We start from the raw sequence: 17,507 nt of genomic DNA on the forward strand, positions 1-17,507 counted from the left end.
GATATTTTAAGAAAATACATTTTTCTCGTCGGCGTAACAAACAAAAGAGTCAGTACATTTGTATTTATTGTGCAACAATATTATATTCGCTCAATGAATCATATAATATTTTGAAAAATACAGCATAGTTAAGATAAATACAAAATATACAACAACAGATGGTCCAATTCGAGTTTCCGATGTTAGTAGCACTGTAAATCAGAATGTGAAATTTATATGAATATTTAAAAAATCATATACATACCTATATTTGCTACAATATATTATTTGGAATATATTTTTAAATAAATATTATTTTAATAATAATAATATTTTATTTAAAAATATATACGGCGTCCACCTGGATTTTGGCACCTGACAACACTGGCGCTGCGAACGCCACCCCCTCTGATAAGCTATCGCCCGTCTCTGTCGCACTCGTCGCCGTCGCGCGCGGCTAGGGCGAGACGCCGAGAGTCCACGTATACGAGAGGCTCCGCAACAGGTAACGTTTGAAAGTGAGTCGCGGCGAAAATGGCGGCGGAGGCGCTGTGCGACGTCGGCGGAGCGCCGTTGTGACACAGGTGAGCCCCGGAGCCTTGCTAGGCCTCCCATAACGCCGCATAACTCTTTCTGAAGGATAATTTGATCCGTGCATTTTTCACATACCGCTCCGGAATTTGCATTCCGTTCTGCGGTTCGCTTTCTAACTGGATATTGAAGCCCGAGGCGCTGCCCCCCAACGCCGGGCCCTCAGTTCGACTATTTCCAATAACCGCATAACTTTAATACTATTTTCATTTGTTTATTTGACCCTGCCTCTAATGGCGGACATTTCGGTCAAAATGACGTTTCTTCCAACGGCAGCCATTTTATTATTTTTATTATTATCGAATATTTTCAAAGTGACGTTTGTGTTGAAATATTATTATCTAGTCGAATCCTTGAATCGAGTTATCGAGACGAGATAGTGATTGTTTTATGTGCGCGTTCGAGATACGAATGGGTGGCGCGCTCAAAACTAGCCTCGGCGAAAATACTAGAACAACAAAAGTGTTATTTTTTAATTAGTAAAAAACATTCACTTATAAACAATACATTTTTAACTAAAATATGGGGATACTTTTAAATGCGCAATTTTCTATTTTTCTTGTAATACGCTTCATAAATGTTTCAATCTCAGTCTTCATATATTTTACTCAAATTTGTATATTAATTATATATCACAAAATTTAAACGCACGATTTTTTATTACAATACTTTTTTATTTAAAAAACATTGCAGCAAAACACTGCCTCGTACTGAAACATAAGCCATGCAATTACTGCAAGAACCTCTTTTATTATATTCATTTTTTTCACTGTTGACATTCGTTCGTCAAAAATTTCTGAGCATTAGTCGGAACAGTGAACACCCCATGAATAACTCTCTTCAACAAATCTATTCAAAAAATGTAATTTATAATTGTATATAAATAAATATTCCTCCTGATGACAGGAAAGTACCGTCTTTTCTTCTGTATAAAAAGTTTTAATATATTAAAATCATGTAACGACATCACCTAAAATTGACTAACTTCGATTGAGTCATTTTAAATAACCCGAAATTAATATTTCTATGCCTTAATAATTTACTGATACGAATATCTCTACGGCATTTTTATCATAATACATATATATAAATATTTCAATTGCAATTTTAAATCAAATATGTATAATAATATTGAGAATTTTGTGGTTTATTTATTATATGATCGTAAAAGTAAATTACTTTCAAATGCACGATTTTAATCAACATAATGACCGGAATTTTAATGACGTGAATCTATTTTCGAATAGATAAAAAAATACTTCCTGCTTGAAAATATCTCTGTTAGCTTTGGAAGTAAACATTGAGGGATTCTCATTTTAAAAAAAATGTAAAGTAGATTTTATCTCAAAAAGTAAATATTTACAACAGATGGGCGTATATGAAAAAAATCCCAATATCGTAGTACAAAAAAAGATTCGTCCTCGTCTCCCGCTTTTGACCGAAATGCGTCGCGTAGGTAAGATTCTCGTCTCTCATATACAAAGCTTTTTTTTTTAATTAAATTAAAATGACACGCTTTAATTTATCATAGTAAAAATAATTTGCTGAATTGAAATATAATTTCATAATAAAGCTTATGTTTATTGTCTCTAGTTACAAATTTCAAAGAAATTCCTTATATGCACTGTTTACTAATTTATTTTCTTAGTAACTCAATAGTTGCAACGTCATAAACATGCAATATATAAAAACGATGAATCTGCAATCGACGAAATTGTTATAATTGTCTTAAATTATGGTAATCAATAGTACTTTTTTTAATGTATCAAACAAGGTCTCTATGTGATGTCATGACACCATTAGGGCGCAGCTCAAGGTCTTAAAATGCAATATGTTTTTTTTTATGTACTAGATAATTTTCAATAACTGTACACTGATGTATCTCAACTATTCCAATAATGCAGTTTGACAACAGGTTTTTTTAACCTTTCAATATAATCAATTTACTGAATAGATCTAGATTCTAGATTACATTATATATTAAGTATCAATAAAATTATACGATTACGATTGAAATTCAATTTATAAATATCTAATCTGAAATGGATTTTATTAGAATAATATTATCAAATCATTTCCTTTGATTTATTACATTTTTGTAGGTCAAAGTATCTGTAATGTAACTATATATATATAAATATATCTAACTGTGTTTTTAGTTGATGCAAATCAAGATAAGTATAAAGCGATTAACATTCACGAGAGATTCATTCTTGGAAACATAATAATTCGCAGACGAGAACTGCTAAAAATATAGGTTTTGTGTATATAGTTATTATTTTTAACGGCTTATTTTGAACTGCAGTATTAAAAATCATAATTGTTATCATTAAATATTTTTTGTTGTGAAATAAATACATATCGTGTATACGAACTGATCGTAACTATAATGTGTACTATCATATAAATTATTAGAAAATTATCTTGTCATCAAATTGTGACGACATTGATGAATTTATTGCTTAATTGTTACAATGACGCAATTAGAGCAGTGTCATTTATTTTTCATTAGATGAAATCAGTTCAATCGTAATTTTGATAAGATCAATACATTGGAAGTTTCAAACTGACTGCTAGACGGTGAGCACTTGTTCTTACTTTCATTCTTCGATAACTAATTTCTTATTAATATCTAATTATAATACAAATACAGTTTAAATATTTAAATGTATAAGAAAACTATTGAATTATAAATTAAGTTTTATATTTTTAATGTTTGAGAAGTTTTTAGAATATCTGAAGGTTTTATGTTAATTTGTTTCAGTTTCAGTGAATTATGGAAAGAATAAACTTAGATGTGAATAATAAAAATTCTATCCTACCACAAGGCTATTAAAATATCTATCTAAAGCAGTGTTTTTATCAGATTATTAGTCTTGATACCGTTCTTCTTTACCTTAATATTCGTTAACTACTTTAAAACATGAAGGCTGTGAGAATTGTAGATATTTTTCTAATGGTTTTCTGTTTATTTTTGTCAAATACTATGCTGTAAAACCATTATACAGTTCAATAATCTGCAACTCAGCTGAATTTTCATCACCAAATATTGAAGACATTATATTTTCATAACTTCTTATTTTCCTTTTTTCACAAAACTATGATACTTTCCAACTTTTTAGTCCGTCTTATTCATGTTTTTGTATCCATTTAACAACAATGTTATTTTTTAAATTTAGTCTTACTCACGATTCGATTTTTTTTAACGAGACTGGTAACAATGTAATCATTGCGGAAATAGTTTTTCTTGTGTGATTAAGTAATATTCTAAAACAATAGTTTAATATATAGACTGCATTTATTTTACTTACTAATAATATATTTTTGTGTATATATTATTTTTTAAATAAACACAAATTCCAAGGAAGACAAAAACGTATTTAAAGACGGAATAGCGCAGTCCGTAACGTCTCAAACTAGTAACTCTGAGGTCGCGGGTTCGAGCCCCGGCAGCAACACCCGAATTTTATTATAAACCTGCCATAGCTGCAGTGACATATATTAAATAAATTATATTACACGTAATAATTTATAATTAATAATATACGTAGATATCACAAATTCCTAGACTTTCAGTCTAGTGGTAAATATTTATTTGTAGTTAGGGCTTTTTTTAAACAAAAAAGGTGCCGGAACTCACTTCTTGTCAAGCGTTTTACTTAAAAAAATGATATTTAATTATCACTCATATTCAATTTAAAGCAGCTTTTTTATGCCACGAAGCACATAAAAAACTAAATAAAATTTATATGAGTGATGTATTTATTTAAAAATGTATTGATATTGGAGTGTTGATCAAAGTGTATTCAAACCGAATTTTGATCAATAGGAGAGCACAAAAGCAATACTCACTTCTCAGAAGGCAAAAATTCACGTCAAAAGCAATAAAATTTTATCGGCGCCATCGCAGTGGGAACGCTCGTTACCGAGCGTTTGTTTTTATATAATCAAATGACATTTGTCTTAGTTCCAAAAAACTCCACCGGAGCGCTACTATCTCATTTTCTTAATGTATGCAATAAGCAAAACAATTTATGCCCAATGCACGCATTCTGCAGATAATTTGCCTAATTCATGAATTAGGCAACGGGCTTGCGCTTTTCATGAATTAGGCAAATTTTTGCTGATTTCACGCAATAAGTAATTTCACGGATTCGGTGTAACATATATACATCAATCCTTTCAAACGACTGAGAACAATATATTTCTCATGTGATATAGTAATATTCGAAAACAAAGCACACACATATTACTTTTTACTTTTCTTCATCCTTTTTCTCATTCATGAGGATCTTGGCTGGATTTATATTAAAAAAAACTAATACAAATGTTGTTTCATAATATTTAAAAAAAATGTAAATTAACCTGTAATTTCACATATGAATATGTACTTCAATATTTGATACGCATTTTTAGGTTTTTACAAGAAAGTTGTAATAGTTCAGCATTTTATCATGTCTTCTATTCAATTATACATAATAATATTGAAGACGTTTCTGTTTCAGTAAATATTTTGTTTTCACTATTGCTAGAAACTGAATATTAATATTTAATTCGACTCTCGATTCTCCAAAAAGATTCGCCATATCAACTCTCAATTAAAACACATAGTGTTAAAGAATTATATCTTTCAATTACAAAAAATCTACTAGATGTCGCTAGTATACATCGGTACTAGCAAGCAAAATACATTGGGGTTGGAATATAGTATGTTTTAATCCCCAACAATGGTATGTACTCTGGTCTCCCTTCAAAACGAATAAATCTTTCGCCTTTTACTAAAGATTTCCGTGGAAGGGGACACTTGAATGAGTCTTACTTATTTTTTTTTGCCTATCCTTCGGGACGGGCTCTTACAATTATCACAATTTGATTCAGTTATCGGATATTTAATAAAAAATGTTACTACTGATAGCGCATAAATTCTTAACCTCTTTTGCTTTATGTTTTCTTATTCAAAAGTTTGTGAACATACATACATTATGCTATGGTAAAATTCAGGCAAAAGTGATCCGCTTCATTCTCAACATTCGCATCACTTCACAAAGGCATAAAGAAAGGTAGATTTTTTTTAAATATATAACTATATATAGTTTTTGTTAATTAGATTACAACAAATTTACAATGAGGGGTACACTCGAATGAGTCTTAATTATTTTTTGCTGCCTGTCCATTGGAACGGGGCTTAACAATTATTACAAATCGTCCAATTCTGACCCATGTTTAAGAAATTCGCCTTTTTCTTATAATATCTTTCCGACTTTGGCGCGAAATATTTTTTATTCCATCACCTCTTTATGGCAATTTAGATTTAAATATATAGGATGAATATTTTTTTCTGGTATCCTGAAAGCATATAAAACATTATTATTAATAATGTTATTGTAATTAATATTTTAAAATAGTACGTTTATTCCTTGTTCTTCTTTTGACGATGAAGATTGTGGCTGTTTTTACATATGAAAATCTGTTAAATGACAAACACTATTTTGAGATAATAAAATTTGTAAATTAACATGTATTTTCAAGTCAGAATGCCGATTAAAATTGGTATATGTACTTTGTTTTAGGTTTTTGATAAGAAAACTGCAGTTAATCACTCTGTAATGTATTTTTCTCATGATAGGTAAATAGACATTTGATTAAGTTCTAATATTGTAATGACCCTATTTCATTATAAATATATTACTACATTTTTATAAAGAGCATAAACAAGCAGTGTTTTGATCAGTTTTTAGTCTTTCTACTGTTCTTCAGCATATCACAGGTTATTTATTTATTTGTGTAAGCCTAACATTCGTGCCGCAAGTGTTTATTTTATTATTGTGCAGTAATTGATACGGAAAATCAGTAGGCTTCTGGCATTATCAACGCGAGTTCAACTCTGGATTTCAGACATCAATCTGAACCAAGAGATGCGAAGAGAGAAGCAGCCGCAATGTTGCGTCAGCTTCCTCTTGGTTGAAATTCGTATGAATTTAGTTCAAGTGTGAGAGCTCTTAAACTTTTTAGCCTCGAAGCCTCTAAAGTGTGCATTTCAGTAAAGTTTTAGAGAAATCTCTGAGGAAGTGATCGTTGGTTACCCGTGCTGCCGTATTTCTCACGCCTGTATTTTTTTCTAAAAGATTTTAGACCTGCCGACTTAATTCTTCTATTGGGTGGTGGTGAACCTGACACTCAAAAATATTTTCCAAATAAATTTAAAAAATCAACCTTACAGAAAAGTTGTATTTCCACTAGTATAAATATAATTTTGCTAACAATCGATATACAATTTTATTGCACGGTATCAGTAAGATTGTATTTATTCATATATGGATTATCTGGTACACGTATTTAAACATGATCAGAGATTTACAGAATTGTAACGTCTATACAAAATTTAAAATAAATTAAACCATACTAAAATATAATCTAATAAAAGCTTAAAAACTATAGTTAGTTTTAAAACTTTCGTTGGGTTAAGTTGGGTTTTGTACATTTGCTTAGGTTCGGTTTGGGTTTGAACAGCTAATGAACGTTTCGTAATTATCAAATTGAGTATCATAAACATCAGTACAGAAATATGCATATATCTATCTGAAACGCCAGTGAAATTATAAAATATATGTCAAGAAAATGTAAAAACCCATAAAAAATGCCATTAAAATACACTTGTTGTTATTTTTTATATGTAGTGTTGTCTGTTACTATCAGATCTGATTCGAATTCTTTATTTAAATGGAATCAATGATTTTTTTTATTTCAAAATAAAATTTTGCAATGGATTTTTATTGATAGTGGTTCGAATACTTCAAAGGTATTCTAACGCATCGGCCGTAGTTTACTGTACCAATCAATCTCGCGTGATGGCCACATCGACTCAGGAATCTGGCGCCGCATAACGACCACGATGACGTAGCCGTCACACGTGCATTATTATTCACAAATTCACAATAGAATAGCAAAATAGCGATAGTAGACGACCATTGCAGGAATGCGGTTCGATCACTGACCTAGACTCGGAAATCGCGAACCGAGCAGCGATGGTTCCGAAGGGCTGTCCATTCATGCGGTCGAAGCTCCCGTTATACGAGAGCACGTACGTATAGCGCGTGCACAGGCAGGGTCGTCGAACCGATAGAAGACCCAATAGAACCGAACGCAGATAGAACGATAGTAATATGTTATTTAATTATCGGCTGTGGGGGATTGAGCAACGGTGCCTCCGGTTCAATTGCTCAATCGGCGATGCTCGACGACTCATTGCTCGTTTCGGATGCTGTAGGTTTGGATCTTGGGTTTTACACAACATGTATTATTACATTTCAAAAGAGTAAGGAACGCAATAACGACTATTTAAATTAAAATTATCGAGCATCAGATTGTCGACACCACCCCTCAACAAAAAGTACTTCATTGAGTACGCTCTACGTCGGAAATACAATAAATTGTATTAAGACGCTCCTGATAAAACGTCGATTATAATCCGTACTTCTTCTTAGAAATATCTAAAAAAAAATTGAATTAACGTATTGTATTGTACATAACGCTAATCAGCAAATAAAGTGACAGGGCCCCGACTCTGGAAAAATCATACCAAGAATGTATTTATAAAAAAGTAAAAAACTTCGCAGTGGGAGTGTTCCCACTGCAACTGAGACGGCACGATTTTATTGCTTTTGACGTGGATTTTTGACTTCTAAGAAGGGATAATTGTTTTTGCACTCTCCTATTGGTCAAAAATGCTTTATTCGTAAATTTTTTCTCAGTTTTTATCGTATCTGTATCGGATTTTTTTTGTGCGAATTTGCATATAAATTAAATCTTTAGAAATAAATTTACTGCTATCAAATTATTAAATTGACAAATAAAATATGTGCGTCTTAAAACAAAAAATACAAAAACGTAACACGACCATCAAAAAAATTTGCGACGCACACCTGTTTTTGAGATAAGCGTTAAACAATAATAAAGGAGGGACCTTTCCAACGTTTTGTTTCGTTCAACGAATGAATTCTGCATATTTCTATCATAGTAGAGACCACTGATAAATATTATATTCATAAATGTTTTTCGAAGGCATAAAAGCATTTGTTTGTTAAGAAGAAGCCTCTCATTGTCTCGCATTTCGAAACAAAATAAAGGCACATAGAAGACCATGAATTTTGGAGCGGCACTAGTCACTCGGGTATATTGAGAAAAAAATACCTACCTGTGTTTCTCAATTATAAAAATTGTTTCATTCTCATTTTTTTGAGATAGTATTTTATAAACAAATGTTTTACGAATATTCATGTTGTCAAAAATCGGACGAATAATTAATATTCGATTGAGAACCCTACAATCAACCCCCAATTCCAACGTTGAGTACAGGATTACACCCCGATATGCATTTGGTGGGATATGAAGGACATTTATTGGATTATAGACAGACAATTAAGACAGACACATAGTGTGCTCAGCTAATTCATTTAAAAGCGACTTATACCCTAAAAAGACCCTCTTTTTTAAATTAAAGAAGACAATTCAAGTTCCGCTGCCGGGGCTCGAGCCCGTAACGTCAGAGTTGCTAGTCTGAGTCGTTACGGACTACGCTATTCCGTCCTTATGTACAATATAAGAACCTCTACAATTTGAACATTCATTTTGTAGATAGCTATGACCCATCATATTCATTCCGCAATTACTCGCCGCTTACTTCCATAAATCGTTAACACTTAGAGCCCATCTTTAGACCACAGAGTGTTAATTGCTTCATTGTTAAGTCTCGAATTATTTTAACAAAACTACAATCGTACCCATAGCTGCATAATGGCTTACCAATCCGTTGACGCTCAACCGACGCGTGTGAATGAAAAAAATACATTAAATATTCCAACGGCGTTACCTCTCCTCGCACATACATTACTATGGTGCACGACTTCCTCTTGGGCGTTCCTAGCGTAGTGTATGAAGTTAATTGTGGTTCTAAAACATATTATCATAAACAATTTATATTTATGTAACCTTTTACAATACAGATTTCCAGCAGTCGCTCTAAACAAACTCACACGCATAGGTGTACCTTTTGTACAGAACACAGGCATTGTTATGCACTACGTTTTACAAATGCACGTGAAGGATTCGTTGACTCGCTCTAAATTATTTTATCAATTCCGATCAGTCTATGATCGATGACACATTCGATTGTAATTCGTGCGGCATTTTTGACTCATATCACTCAGAATTTCTTAGATAAAAGTGTTTAATTGGCCATTGTTAAAGTAGAGCGTCATCGATTTAAAGTATTTTGCTATATGATTGCTACATTTACTTACTTGAAATGTCGATTTATCAGTCATTATATATTTTGACCATTTTTATTTTGGTAGCCAAAGACAATACAGTGAGTGAAAAATTAATATTTTAATACCTAAAGACAAGAACTTGCTTTCGAAAATTGAAAATTCATTTATATTTATACAACTTATGATAAAATACTACAGAAATATAAATAGTCGTGTATCTAATTTTTTCACAGATTTGTAAGACAGTCCAATGAATTGGAGAAATATAAAAAAATTCTATTTACAATTCGGCATTCCATTACAGAGACACACCTATGTTTTTAGATTTGTCTTTTTTCAACTATAAAACATATTTGCATTATTCTGTACGCGACGTTGGAGCATCCTTGCCCTTTGACTTTCGCTTTCGTCTGTCAATAATCCTCTGGCTCATCTTCCAAATCGTGCATCACAATAAAAACCCAATACCGTAATCGTACATAATTCAATTCTTAATTTCGCATTATGTGTATTTTTTCTAGAAAAATCACTATCGCGCTTTTGAATCGCCACTCCAGACACCATTGTTTGTTTCTCTGCGAACACGTAAACTCGTTCTCGAGTGGCGCTGGAATGTCGATTTCCATTCAAACGGCCTATTGGTGAATTACGAATTATCATACTTTGGTCCGTGTCTCTTTCGATCTTCTCTGTAATCCGTATCTTATCTTAGCGAATTTTTTCCGCGGCAACAATCTCCGATTTGATGAAATTCCATCCGATATTATTGCTATGTATATTAGATAAATCAACGTACTTGTATATGTATAACTTTGTTTGCTAATATAAATGTCACTTAAATAAGTACAGCATCATTTTCTAAATAGGGTAATACATCTAAAGTAATCAAATATGGCTGGGGAGATATGACTACAGACAAAGCGAATGATAAAGTTATTAATTCGGTGGTAGAAATTTGTTTCTATACCATATTTGCGTTAACACAGTCAGTTCGAGAGCTTTTCATTTCACGATTATTCATAATTGCGAAAGAGATGGCAAGTTTGGGTTTACGCCCCTGCCATTAGCTCTAAAGCACACGATACGGATCAATATTCTTTTATGTTAGGTTTGAGAACCCTAGGGGTGTGATCTAGTTAGAGTTTTATTAGATTATATTACGATAAGTGCCGAGATCTTTTCTCCGAGCGGTGGTGGAGAAGCTGGCGCAGGGATGATATCCGTGGGAGGTCCTCAAAAGTCTTGTAAATGCCGTGGCAGCGATGGTATAGCGGAGGATGATACCTCTCTGCTACGGTGGTGCTCGAGTCCCTCTCGGGATGTGAGCGCCATGACAGTATGTTATCTTCGAGTGGCTGCTCCTCATCGGGGTCCAGGCTTAAGTATCCAGGGCTGCGAAGCTTGCTGACCAATTACAATCATTCAGCCAATAAATGTACCCGTTTATTAAAACAGCGAAATATGTATACGCCTTTAGAAAGCAACATTTGCTTGATGGGCATTGTTCAATGTCGTATACTGTAACGGTAATTCTGTAGATCCAGTGATTTATTGTATCATTGACCGTTTCGCAACAAAGAAATATTTTTTCAGTACACTGGAAAGTCCTTGCGTGTTATCGTAACGAGGGCTTGTGTGTGGTCGCCCAATCATTACTCCGATCGATTGATAAATATAAAAAATATACTAATGATGTTAATGTCTATAAATTTGTGCAAAATATAAACAGGATTCTCTTTCTCAATTATGAGTAATAACGAAATGGATAACTCTCGAACTGACTGTGTTAACGCAAATAGGGTATATGCATGTTACGCAAAACACATTTTAGTGAGCTTGTTAAGCTATATGAAATATAAAAAAGTTCTGTGACTACATTTAATTGGGAAACGCTGGAGTACAGTAAAAAACCGCTGTATTAAAATAGAGAATAATAAAAATAATTAAATTTTAATTTTAGTTTTTAACAGTCTTCATTTAATGCTCATTTATGTATGTGTTAAATGGGTAAAAAAATATTATTTAACATACACATAAATTCATGAAAAGTCCAAGTCTTATCATTACCAATATTACTACGGACTTCTAATATAAGAGCATTGGTCAAAGTATATTCAAACCGAATTTTGGTCAATAGGAGAGCGCATAAACAATCATCACTTCTCAGAAGTCAAAATTTCACGTTAAAGACAAGAAAATCGTATCGGCACCGTCACGATTTTATTGCTTTTGACGTGGATTTTTGACTTCTGAGAAGTGATAAATGTTTTTTTTTCACCCTCCTATTAACCAAAATTTGTTTTGAATATACTTTGTCATTTGTGGGGGGAGTAGGGGAATTTGCCCCTCCCTTGAATTGTGCTAGAAAAATGCATGTCATTTAATTAAAAACTACTAATCTTAATGAGATCGAAATATTATAAAAACGACCACTGACTGGCCAGTTTTTAAGCTTACTGGCGCTTAATATCATTTAACGCAAGACTAGAAGATAAAATTACAATTGTATTTCGCATTCCAATTTGAAGACATACACCAAATTGAACAATCAATTAAAAAACCATAAATTCGCGCGCGAAATCGTTTCGCAAACGTATAGACATCGCATTATTCGCGTGGGACAAATTATTCGCCGAGCGATAATAATCGCCTTGCATATTATTAGCGAATTGCAAAATTCGTCGGCATTGAGCAACTTCATCCCACGGCGAAAATGCAACGCTTGCATCGCCAATTATCCATAGATTCATTGAAGCTAATGCAAATTTCGTTTCAGATTCGCAGCGCACGCCTTGCCATCTGAGCTCAGCAGCGAAGAAGCTAACAAGGCCTGAAGATGGCTCTGAAGAACAGCACTCAGTACAGCCCGTCGCAGGAGCAATTCCACGACTCGCTGACGAGCCAGACGGAGGGCGGCAGCTCCCGTCCCGTGTACCTGGTGGAGCACTTGGCCACTTTCACCGTGACCAAAGAAACTGGGATCGTCTACCCGGCCGATGGCATGAGACGGTTGCTCCAGCTTGAGAAAACCAACGGTATTGGTAATATTAGTTGATTAGATAAGTGTATTAATACTCCTTCTCATCGCTGAAATCATACCCTATCTACTGTTCTCCCGGCGATGCAATTTAATCACAACTAGTTGCTTCATGAATAGCCTCATTAACTAAGAGTTTCTTAATCGATTGTATTGCTTAAAACATTGCGCTACCTAATACCCTTAAAACTACGGAGCTCAACTGGATAATTAATAGCTTTGTCAGGTTCATCAACTAAACCACTCTATCTATAATTGGATGGATTAATGCATATACTCATAAAAAAGGGGCAAAAGAGTTTTAATAATGGGCTTCTTCATTTAAAACGAAACACCATGGGAGACCACTTAACGAATTAAATACGCGCCATAAATCATAAAGGATTAAATATTTATCGCCTTGCGTGTAGCCGTTTCCAATCTACCTTATCGACTACCAGAAATTTATTTCAAAGAAATTCGCCACATACCGGTATAATCTGTTGAATATACAGTTGTAGAGATGTAATTTAAATAATTATCTGAATGTCTACATAAATCTTAAATGATATCTTTAAAAATCAAATAATAAAAAAACTACAACCGAAGCCAAAAAATTAATTTCTTAAAAAACCATCCTCTTTATAAAGTGTCTATTTTTCATATCTTATCATTCCTGCTTCAATAAAATGCTTATCTTTTCACATCCTGCACTTCTTGTTTTTCTTACTAATATTAACAATAAATAAATTAAATTTTTAAATGTTTCAGGAATATGGTCACAAAAAATGCAACTATGTTTGGATGGATCTTGGGTTTTGATTATGGACTACGAAAGCGGAGTAAGTATAATATAATACAGCACAATCAATATAATTCATGTGTACATTAATTCTAAACATAACTATTGACTCTTAGTCGATAATGGAGAGGTTCTCCGCGTCATCCATTCAAGAACCAACAGCTTTTACATCAAACGATCCGATGGAGATGTACAACAACATATTGGCGTTCATAGTGAGCGGCAGAGTGGGTGCTAGATCGGAAATGCACATATTTCAATGTCACGACGTGAACGCTCAGGATTTGGTTGAAGATTTGTGTCACATTAGGTAAATATTTCTGAATTTATTAATTTAAATTATTAATAATCACAGATATGTGTTGTATCTAATGCTTCCGTTGAATTGGATGTGTAAGTATATACATCGTTTAAAATTGTAGGATTAGATCTAATTGTTATTGAATATATTTCAGTGGCGTTAAAGGAAGTTCGGACCGTCGCGTCAGCCAAGCCGCTCGATACGAGGAGCGCGAAGAGCCACAACCCGGAAGGGATTTCATCATGGAAAAGGAGAGAGATAAGGAGAAGCAAGGCGGCGATCGGGTCAAGAGGAATCAGATACCGAACTTCACTCAATATAGAGATCCAGTATCGGACTCAGAGCTGACTCCTCACGGCAACAACGAGGACGAGACGTCAAGCACTTCTTCGGATAAGCTCTACGAACAGGACATTGCCATATTGAATAGATGCTTCGACGATATCGAAAAGTTCATAGCGAGACTCCAGCATGCGGCTGCGGCTAGTCGAGAATTAGAACGCAGGAGAAGGTAATAATTGCAATTATATTAATAATTTGTCATATTGAATTATTAATTGGTTGTGTTTGGTTGATTTAGAACGAGAAAATCCAAAAAGGGGTCTGATCCTGGTGAAGGAATGTTATCGTTGAGAACTAGGCCGCCGCCGGAACATGAATTCTATGATATATTCCAAAAGTTCAAGCTGTCGTTCAACTTGCTATCGAAACTGAAAGCTCATATACATGACCCTAATGCACCGGAACTCGTTCATTTTCTCTTTACGCCTTTAGGTAATTATTCATTTGCTTAATGCTTGTGATGATTCTCATCATGTTTATAAAACAATGTATTTATTTCAGCTTTGATAGTCGATGCTTCTCATGATGCATGTCCCGATCCAAGATTAGCATCAGAAGTCGTCCAGCCGCTGCTCACCAGAGAAACCATCAACTTATTGGTGAACTGTGTAACGTCAAAGGAGACTGAATTGTGGCATTCACTCGGAGACGCTTGGCTCATTCCTAGGTAATGATTATATAATATCTACTAAAAAATATAAATATTGTATAAGAATTCAGCCGATTGCAGATCCTATAAAATATCACTTATAAATAAAATATTTTTATATTGCCCCCCTCTCCACCAGATTAGATATATTAACTTACTATTAATTTCAAAGAGTACTGTAGATATAATTTTGTTTTATGCAATATGAGAAATTTTATGTGGTGATAGGAACAGCTCACTTTTCTCTAGCGTCGTCGTTCAGTCAATATTTTTACTAAATATTATGCTGACTTTTAATGTAATCCACCGATGGATACAATCTATAAAAAAATAATTTGTTTTGTATTTCTTTATATTTCAAATTAATACTACTTTAGCGACGGGAGGTGATGGGTGGCAATTAGACACAGATCCGCTGCAGTAGTATTTTATTTAATATTTATAGTTACATATTGTTTACTAATGAACGGAGCGCGGGCCCACACCGGTGTGCTAGCCCGCCAGAGTTTCCACGGGAAGAGTGTCCGTTAAGCCAGTGTTACCAGGGTGCCGCTAAGCTTTGGCCATAATGAAATAAAATAAATGTATATATATTTATATACCACATTTTTCAATGCAATTTTTAAACCCTCTAAAATACTTTTGTGGAGTTCTTCATTAAGAGACTGGAAATGCTTGCCTTGCAGTTTGATTTCAACTTTACAGTTCGCTTCTTGATCAAAGTTTCTTCAAAGCAGTCTACTAAGTAGATGTAAATCATATTTAGTCTCTGTGGAATGTTTTTTTTCTGAATCGTTGTTCACACAGAATGTTGTGTGAAATAATTAAGTATTGTTTGCTTACTAATTCTCCCATTTTAATTGAGATTAGCACAACTTGTAAGTGTGTTGTAAATGTTGCCATTGACCATTTGCTGCAAATAATCTTCTGAAGATCTAATTAATACTTTATTGACAATCAGAGATCAATGGAAGACAACAGTTCCGCGCTATCAGCCCGTATTCATGGATGGATGGAGTCCTGACTTTGCTGTGGTTGACGAAACGCCACCCAGGTAATAATTTGTTAGATTTACATCAACATGTCATTCATCATCTTGCATTTACACTCATGTTTGTCGTCCATCCTCGATGTAGATCATCTCAGCGACGTTCAGATGCATCATTGTCCAATTTCCATCAGCCTCGTTTGTCCGTCGAAGAGCACAGGGATAGGGATGATCATTATAATAGGGAAAGGGAGCAATACACTTCGTATTCGAGGTACACTTTTCATCTCAATGTATTTACATTTGTTTTTATCATTTTTTAATACGTTCACTGTCTTTAGAAACATTCGCATGACTGAGATTCCGTTGCGTCCTTTGGATTTGGACTCGGACTCGGCGGGCTCTTCGCCTTCCAGAGACATACCGCCCGCTCCCCCGCAAGAAAATAGGAGGATCACGCCAGATAATGGTATGCTATAAATATAATTTAATGCTTTGGTAGTTTTAAGAATGTATTACTAGCCGTGCCCAATTATGGTTTGTATTTATGCTGTATTATTTTGCTTGAAGATGATATGGGACAGGCTTGGGCCGAAGATGTGATAGCCAGGGGCGGAAAAGTTGTACGCGTGACGCACCCTCGCACTGCTAACAATGACAAGGAGTTGACTGTTGTGAGAGGAGAATATCTCGAGGTGAGAAAACTCTATGATGAGTAAAGCCTTTGCAAAAAATCATATTTAAACGGTCGGTATTATTTTAGTGAAACAGTATAAAAATAAATATATGATCGGTTTGCTCTAAATGAGACATGTGATCATATATGAATATACTGGACAAATAAATATAGGCCTTAGTAAAATGTGTTCATGAAGAATTAATTAATAGATGTATAGGTTTATTTAAATCAATAACATTAATGTACAGATGCAAAGATAGTGATGTCCACGAGATGTATTATATCACTATACGATAATATATTTGTCACAAAGAAAATATAACTGCTTATCTATAAAAAAAATTACAATGATGCCAAATGTATATATTTTTTTAATTAATTAAGAGCACAATTTTAGCTCTAAAAAAAATACTTTTTTATAATTATAATTTATATTTTTTAATTAATTTATATTATAATATATTATCAATACCAATTATCGGTTTGCTTAGATTTTCCTTGATATAACTATAATTTTGTGCAAACCTTAAATTTATTTTTACAGTTCTCATAGTCTTGTCTGTGTCTCTTAGTCGTTAAATAGTCTCTGAAGATCGGGTTAAATTCTTTGATTTCAGACTTTGTGGTGAAGTCGTAGTTTTGCAAGCTGGAACGTCGTTTCGGTAATATTTTCCATGACTAGAAAAATTTCCGGTACGATTTGTTAAAGGATCTGATAAGATCAAATAAATTTTAACAGGTATTCTAACAACCCAACTACAATGCAATAAACAAAATAACCAGAATAATTATCTCCGAGTTCACATAAAATGAAATATCATTGATTACCCTAATGGAGAGAAGCGTCAGAGGTTATTTGGGGGGGGGGCAGGTAAAGGAATTGCCCCCCTC

At 33.7% G+C, this 17,507-nt stretch overlaps 1 protein-coding gene and 1 non-coding gene across 18 annotated transcripts in view; both read left to right on the plus strand.

Moving 5' to 3' along the window:
• The first annotated feature begins 499 nt into the window (after positions 1–499).
• The window catches only part of aru (arouser), a 23,319-nt gene continuing 6,311 nt past the window's right edge, over positions 500–17,507 (plus strand). For 5 of the 17 annotated variants that reach the window (XM_088183859.1, XM_088183861.1, XM_088183863.1 and 2 more), the window contains exons 1-11: positions 500–563; positions 12,616–12,874; positions 13,627–13,697; positions 13,774–13,967; positions 14,113–14,469; positions 14,539–14,732; positions 14,802–14,967; positions 15,911–16,003; positions 16,086–16,211; positions 16,279–16,406; positions 16,508–16,632. In XM_088183859.1, the coding sequence (XP_088039985.1) occupies positions 12,676–12,874; positions 13,627–13,697; positions 13,774–13,967; positions 14,113–14,469; positions 14,539–14,732; positions 14,802–14,967; positions 15,911–16,003; positions 16,086–16,211; positions 16,279–16,406; positions 16,508–16,632 (1,653 nt within the window). In that variant the 5' untranslated portion in view covers positions 500–563; positions 12,616–12,675. Of the gene's footprint in view, positions 564–12,615; positions 12,881–13,626; positions 13,698–13,773; positions 13,968–14,112; positions 14,470–14,538; positions 14,733–14,801; positions 14,968–15,910; positions 16,004–16,085; positions 16,212–16,278; positions 16,407–16,507; positions 16,633–17,507 lie in introns of all 17 variants that reach the window. The other 12 variants (XM_088183858.1, XM_088183860.1, XM_088183862.1 and 9 more) reach the window with 5 other exon arrangements.
• Positions 5,305–5,421, plus strand: LOC148235621 (U5 spliceosomal RNA). Its single transcript, XR_015809478.1, has one exon. It is a non-coding gene; the product is annotated as a U5 spliceosomal RNA (small nuclear RNA).

This window comes from Plectrocnemia conspersa, unplaced genomic scaffold (genome assembly GCF_051122295.1).
Source record: "Plectrocnemia conspersa isolate PC_06_02 unplaced genomic scaffold, ASM5112229v1 ptg000004l, whole genome shotgun sequence".
Lineage (NCBI taxonomy): Eukaryota > Metazoa > Arthropoda > Insecta > Trichoptera > Polycentropodidae > Plectrocnemia > Plectrocnemia conspersa.